The sequence below is a fragment of the Solanum pennellii genome, chromosome 2, assembly GCF_001406875.1.
Source record: "Solanum pennellii chromosome 2, SPENNV200".
NCBI lineage: Eukaryota > Viridiplantae > Streptophyta > Magnoliopsida > Solanales > Solanaceae > Solanum > Solanum pennellii.
The window spans coordinates 54,373,730-54,381,455 of record NC_028638.1 but is presented as its reverse complement, the minus strand read 5'-3'; the positions used below and the strand labels follow the sequence as shown (position 1 = coordinate 54,381,455).

At 31.0% G+C, this 7,726-nt stretch overlaps 1 protein-coding gene across 1 annotated transcript; it reads right to left on the bottom strand.

Annotated features, from left to right (window-relative positions):
• Window positions 1-1,970: 1,970 nt before the first annotated feature.
• On the bottom strand, window positions 1,971-3,806 carry LOC107009054 (transcription factor MYB94-like). Its single transcript, XM_015208314.2, has 3 exons — window positions 3,468-3,806; window positions 3,239-3,368; window positions 1,971-2,920 (listed from the first exon to the last, which is right to left on the bottom strand). The coding sequence occupies exons 1-3, from the start codon at window positions 3,598-3,600 to the stop codon at window positions 2,293-2,295; spliced, it is 891 nt and encodes a 296-aa protein (XP_015063800.1). The 5' UTR covers window positions 3,601-3,806; the 3' UTR covers window positions 1,971-2,292.
• Between the last annotated feature and the right edge of the window lie 3,920 nt (window positions 3,807-7,726).

The following is a 7,726-nucleotide window of genomic DNA, read 5'->3' as shown; positions in this document are numbered from 1 at the left end:
GGAATTCTAATCCCTTAGAATTGATTTACACTGACATTTATGATATGAAGTTAACACCATCTCATGGTGGGAAAAAGTATTTGTTACTTTTATTGAGAATTGCATTAGAAATGACTATGTTTATTTTCTAAATGGTAAGGATGAAGCAATAGAAATGTCTAGACAATGTAATATCGAAGTTGAAAATTAGTGTGAAAAAATATATAAGAAGTGATTACAATGGAGAGTATAAATCTCATTGTGCAGAAATATGTTTGAAAAGTGAAATATCAAATTACTGCCATATTCACCTAAATCTAATGAAAAACCGAACGTTGAAAGAAATGATGGATGCATTATTTATAAGTTCGGTTTACACAACTTGTGTGGAGGAACTATCCTTACTGCAAAAGGGATCAACAAAAAGTTTTGTCCTTTTAGAAAGAAAGCAATTTTGTTTGATCAGAATACAATCTTTTTCATATGAGAAATGGAAAGAAAGGAAATCCAACTTGAAATATTTCAAAGTGTGGGGGTATCTAGTCAAAGTCCAAGATCCTATTCTTAAAAGAATTAAAATAGGACCTATGACTGTGGACTGTAAAATTAGACTTGAGTAGTCTAGAGAAGGGTCTGAAAGGCCTAGGAAATGAAAAGGATAATGTACTTTATAAAGAGATTCCGAGGCTTAGTAAAATGTTAAAGGACATTTACTTCCTTCGAATATGATTTTGTAACATTTTCTGTGTCTTCTATAGACTCATTCTTTGGAAAGATGGTGTCAATAAACAATATTGAAAGTTAATTGATCTTCTTCAAGAAAATAAACCTTTGGGTTCAAAATGAATCTTTAGAAGGAAAAATAACAGTTGATGGAACTGTTGAAAAATATAAAGCAAGACTTTGTGTCAAAGGCTTTAGAAAAAAAAAGATTTTGATCTTATCGATATATATACTTGTTAGTTATTAGAACTACATCCATTCGGATGCAAAAATTATTACTGTGGTATATGACCTCCAAATTCATCAAATGAATGTGAAAAGAACTTTCTTAAATGTAGAATTGGAGGAAGAAATTTACATGGAACAACCCGAGGGTTTTGTGGTACCTGGTAAATAAAAGAAAGTATTTGAACTTGTTAAGTCACATTATGGAAGCACCAAAACAATGACATAGTGCAATCAAACCATGTCGGCAAATGGATTGAAGAATGATGGAAGTGATAAATATGTTCACATTAAAATCATAAGGTCATTGTTTGTTTGTATATTGGTGATATGTTGATCATCAATAGAGACACTAATGACATAAATGCTACTAAACGTATGCTATAAAGCAAGTGGAATGAAAATTATTGGAGTTGCTAATGCGATCTTAGATATAAGAATTCGTAGAACTCCATAATGTTTAACATTTTCACTGTCTCATTGCATTGAAAAGGTACTTAACTAGTTCAAATATTTGAATGTCAATATTGTCAAGTGTCCAATAAATGTGAGCTTTGCATTTCAAAAGAGTGAAAACAAAAGTGACTCACAATTGGATTGTTCTAGAGTTTTGGGAAGCATGATGTATATCATATAGTGTGTGCGATCAGATATAGCATTTGCTATTTTAAACTGAGCCGGTTCACAAGTGATCCCAAATAAATTCATTAGATGACAATAAATAGATTTTGGAGTATTTAAAATAATACTTAAAACTATGTCTTGCATTATAACAATATCCAACAATATNAACTTCGTGTTTCTGCAAAGTTTGTTGGAATCAGTAAGATTCTTTAGACACATATTAACAACAATTCTTCTTTAAGAAAAATATTTCGTATATTTTTTTAAAATCTGTTTCTGATACTAGTTTCGCTACTTGTTCTAATTTTCTAGTTGTGAAAATGTTCTTAAACTTTGTTTTCTTACAAAGATGTTCAAAGTTTTGTTCTAAGTATGTTTGGAATACAAGTTGAACAACAGATATAACTAGATAAATTGCATTAATAATATAAAAATTCTCTGTAAGACTTAATTCCAGTACACGTCAGAGAATAAATAGCTTTTATAATCAGGCAAAGCACAAAAATTCTTCTAGCTTAATTGAGTAATCAATTAAAGATTTTTTTGCTTTGCTTAATTATGAAAGTTTTAAAATATACACTAATGTTAAAAAGCATTGTGTACTAGACAAAAAATAAGAATGAGGATGTCACATCCATCCCTAGTTAAAATGCTACTACTAGTAAACTAATTGGGAATTTGGGAGTGAGAAAAACAAAAAATAATGCAACAAAATAGAAAAGCAAAAAAATAAAATTCCTTCTAAATTAATAAATCGTCATTTTCATCAAACAGCCAACTCTCCAGCATTACTGACAACTGAATTTCATCATCCATTTCTCTTTTGCTTTCACCATGAAATTTACCAGCAGCTTCAGGTGTCGTAGCTTGTGAAAATTGATCTGAATTCGACGGTTCAAATGAAGATGAATATTCAGTCATGGCATTATTATTAGTATTACAAGAAAATTGAGTACTTGACGAAGCCTTTGATTGCTCTGAATCATTTGTGGATTCGCTTCTGGTCCATTGTTTGAGTAATTTGGCTATGTTTTCCGCACTTGATGCATAAGTAGTAGTAGACATTTTCGCTTCTTGTTTTATGAATGGGTAACATCCAATATCAGGAATTGTATAGTCAGAAATTGGGCTTGATTTATCGAGTGACAGAGCATTTTGTAAAGCTTGTTTAGCTGTGTTAATATCAGCTTGAAGTGTCCTTTCCCATTGCCCTCTGGAGGTTGAATTAAATGTTGATAAACAATGTCCATCATTTGAGTATAAATCACTTGTTTCAAGCTTCTTCAGCTTCTTTTTTAAATGAGTATTCCAGTAATTTTTAATGTCGTTATCGGTTCTCTCAGGGAGATATGAAGCTATGGCAGCCCATCTGTACAAAGAAGCAGAAAATCAGTAACAAGGGATTTGCTGTACTGTAAACAATTACTTTTTAAAGAATTTCATAATGAAAAATAAATACATCAAAGTGACTATCCAGATCCATATAATAGTAATTCAATCTCCCTAATGTCATGACATGTTTAAGATCGTAATGGAATAAAAGTACTTTAGTATAATGCCAAAAATTGGTATTTCTATTTTAAAAATAAACTCTTTATCTTTTTTTTTTTTGTCAAATACAGTCATATGAAATGAAACGAAGAGGATCGAGATAGGTAATGAAGGAAATTAATGAGAGAATACATACTTGTTGCCTAAGAGAGCCTGAAGCTGGATAATCATCTTCTCCTCTTGATGACTGAAGCTACCCCTCTTGATTCCTGGTCTGAGGTAGTTAGTCCACCTTAGTCTGCAGCTTTTGCTACATCTCCGTAGCCCTGCACATTAAAACAAACACATTACACTTTGAAGTATATGACATAGTAACTATTAGTTGAGTGACTATACGATAAATCAAAGAAGGAAAAGAAATGAACCTGTATGAGTGGGAACAGTCCTCCAATTCCCTGGACCATGTTCTTGAACAAAAGAGACTAGCATAATATCTTCTTCAGGAGTCCATGGTCCTTTCTTCACCCCCGTTTTATCACAACAAGGTGGTCTACCCATCTCTGTTTCTTGGTGCAACTCTCTTTGTAGTTATATTTTTGTCTTGTGGTTTTTCTCTTCTTGGAAAAAGCAGAGACAAAGGTCTAAGGGGCTAAGGTTGTTTGATCTGGGATATATAGAAACAATTGAAGAATACGCTGACCCCTAATTTAATACTCTCTCCGCCTTTCGAGAGTCAAACATCATTATTTTATTTTAAAGCTATTATAAATCACAAAAATGAATAATTAAAAAGACATAGTAAAAAGAAAATCTTGAAATTCAAAAGATATCACATAAATTGAAATAGTGCATCTAGTGAAAGAGTCAAAAGGTGACAGCAAGAGCATTTACTCCTGCCATGGGAGCCTCAGCCTAAAGTCAGCTGCCCTGTTTCTCTCTCTGCCTCCTCGAAACCGCGTGGGCATTCAATGTTCACCCTATCATTATTTCTAGCCATTAACAATCCTAATTAAGGCTCTCTGTATACTTTTTACTGCTTCATCAAATAAAGCAAACTGCAATAACACATATCAAAAGTTTCGATTCATTGTAGTTTGAATAAGTCTAACCTACTCTGTACCAAGATATATAGTTGTTTCCCACTTTTCTTCACTGTGTTCTTCCGTGCCACGAACATGGAAATAATAAACTTCCAGTGTCGATAGAGTGATGAAATGAGATTATGTATTATTATGTGTTTAGGTGACTCCAACATCCTCCTTATAGCGAGGTCCATTGGAATTGGGATGTTCACAACTGAGGTCATTGATTAACAGTAAAATTATCTATACGTGATTTATAGATCACATTTCGAGCTACAAACCCAGTCACTAATGTTTGTAGTAGGACATACTGTCTACATCATACTCCTTTCCCCTGCCCCAACTAACTCGGATGCTAATACCCTCTCATATCTATTTTTTTTTATGACTGGGTATTGTTAAACATGGTTAATTTTTTTTTTACTTTTTAGAATAAAATTTATAAAGTAGAATATACTTACTGGTATAAGTATAGTACTAATACTTTAAAGATAGTATTTAAATGAATCACGAATAGTGCTAGAGAGAAAAGGGTGTACAACGGCACATGCATGTATAAGTCACTTCATATCTAATGCATGAAAATAACATAATAGAGGAAAAAGGGACAATGACATTCATATGCGTATTAATCAGCCGGACGGGCCTGAATCGACGATCAAAGCAGACGGTGAGTGCCTTTTTAAATTTATTAATGTTAGGCTACCCACTATTAATACTAGCATTCATTCACAAGCAACTTTTTAAACCCAAAAAATATCAACCGGGTCTGGGCCGGGAGTCATTAAATTTGGGCTTGTGATTTGTGAATGAGGACCTTTCATTAGCGTATAAGCCCTATTAGATGTCTTTCGAAACACTTTCTATTTCAAAATGAGTTGAGTTGTAGGTGTTGAAGAATAATTAAACCATTTCTTTTATATTTATTTAATCATAAAAATATAAGGATAAATTTTTTTTATGTTTGTTATGTTTATGAATAAAATGGGAAACTAAAGAACATACTGACTATCTTATAATCTCTAATTATATACGTTCTTTGTCAGTAGTTGTCTGTGCGCATATTTTGTAAACTAGAAATTTGCCTAAAAACTCGTAAAATATTTTCTTTGGGTAGGTGTTGGAGATAGTCCTTGTCATGGATTTAGAAACATAGCATGGTCAGGGTTATCGAGCTAAAATCTAAATCAGATATAGAAAATTTCTTAGAGTGACAGCCGGAGCTGATAGGTCATCCATTACGTCAAACCACTGCCAACTTCTTTGCATTAAATATGTTATGAAAAGAAATAGAGGTATGTCTTAAATGCTTGTTAAGTCATCTGACAAACATGCAACCTGCACTGTTTGCGATCTTCCAGCGAATTTTAACTTAAAAAAATACTAAGTCTAAGGGCTGAGACCGATTACAAATTTTAAAATTATGGTTTCATAATAGTATAATATTATGTATGTATTATTTAAAATTAATATATGCGTCTGTCAAATATTGAGAAAATCCTATTAAAGTAACTTTTGAAATTTTCTTTTAATACTTGAATGACATATTATTGGGAATTAACTCCTGCTTATTTATCCTTATTTTTCAAGGAAATTTGTTTGAGGGCTTTTTCTTTCTTCAACTTGGGCTGCATTCTTAGACCTTAGTGGAACATTCTCAATTGGCCCCTTTACTGTCCCCAAAAGCATTGGTTCTACACTTCTATTTCATCTCAACGAGCCCTATTATATTTGGCCCAAGTGCAAAAATATCACATTTTGGAGTTGCTATTTTAATTGTACTCGAAGGTGAAACTTTTTTTAGTTTTTTGATAATATATATATATATCTGCTTTGGAACCACTTAGAGCTTGAAGTTTGGAAATTTACATATGAAGATTGGTAAATTTCAAATGTTATTGTTTGAAGTGTATATCTTGTTAAAGATGGACATCAAATATTTTTACCCAAGTTTGATATGATTTTCCCAAATTAAAGTCAACTTCAAATAACTGTAAATGAAGTTATTAAATTGGTAAGGTTAAACTTGAGAGATTTTTAAATTGAAGTTGTGGCTTTAATAAGGCCTACTTAAGACATTCTTTTATTGAAGTTATGAACTTGGTCTAATTTCAAACATTTTGGCATGGAGTTTAGGTAACTTTTTTGCTTGTGGAGCTAAAATTAACTAACAGTAATAGCCGATGAAATTTTACGAGCGAGATTTAAAAAATAACATATGCCTATTTTTTTTTTATCGTGAAGAGACTCTTTAAAAAATTGAAACTTAATTAACCATATATATATTAAAATAGTATATATACCTACCATGGGATGGAATAAATATTTTATTTTTTTATAGATTTTTCACCCTAAACAAGATAAGACTACAAAGTGTTTTCAACAACGCGGCCACAAGAAAAGTTGGTGGTGTTAGTACTATGTATCATGTTGATATAGCACCTTCAATTTGAACCACACTTAGAGCATCATATATAGCCTTATCTTCTCATCTCTCCATATGCAATCACGTCATAAACTAATATTTTGATTCGAATTTGTAGATATGCTATATTGAGAAGTGATCTTTCGAAAATATCAATACAATATAATTGAATAATTTGTTTACAACAAATTAAAGTGATACAAATAAATCAACTACAAGTAAAATATGAAGAAATAAGAATATTTAATTGATAAATCAATATGAATACAAATATGTTTCTCCCTTAATTCTTCTCTCATAATATTTATTCATGATTCAAATAATGTTACTGGCATATTTCTCGAATTAAAATAATTTGAATTTGATTTTTACGAATATTTCATGATATACGAGATTTTCAATATTCGAAATGTCTTACTAAAGGAACATAAAAACCTTTATATAGATATAAGTTAGGATTTATGGTTCGAGTAGCCTCCAAAAATTAAATGTCTATAATATTGTTATTGTTACAAGTATACTTGGTACTCTCATACTCATTATATTATATATAAACTTGGAAGTTACTTAATTTTGCCAAGTATGTATCACATAAAGCTACTTAGCTACTTTACTATTTTTGTTCTATGATAGAAAAAATCTGTCTTTGCCTAATTATCACAAGAAGTCAGTAAACAACTTTTGTTATAAAAAATTCAATCAACTTCTCTTTTGTTTCATTTTAGTGACTTTCTTGATACTTGACCAAAGTTAAATTTTTTTCTCTATTACCAACGATTTTTCTAGCAAGTTTCTTGATACTTATGGTGAAGGAAATAAGAGTACCAAAAAAATAATATATGCACAAGTGAATAACTCAACAATAGTTTACATAAAAGAAATTTATTAAATCAGTCAAAAACACTAAAGAGAACATATATCAAAAGTAAGCTGATGAAATTTAGAACAGACTTCAAATTAAAGTTCAACATTTCTTCTTGGCAAATATGCTAAACTCCGGCTCCATTCCTTTTGGATTACATGAAAGGATTTCTTCAAAACGTTCCGGAATTCTTCTAAATTGATGTAAAAGGTTTTGATACAAATAACAAGAGTGAGATTTTAAAATTTTAACAGTCATGAAATACTGTTTGTATCCCCTATCATAACATTCGCTTTTGAGTGTTTACCAAAAGCT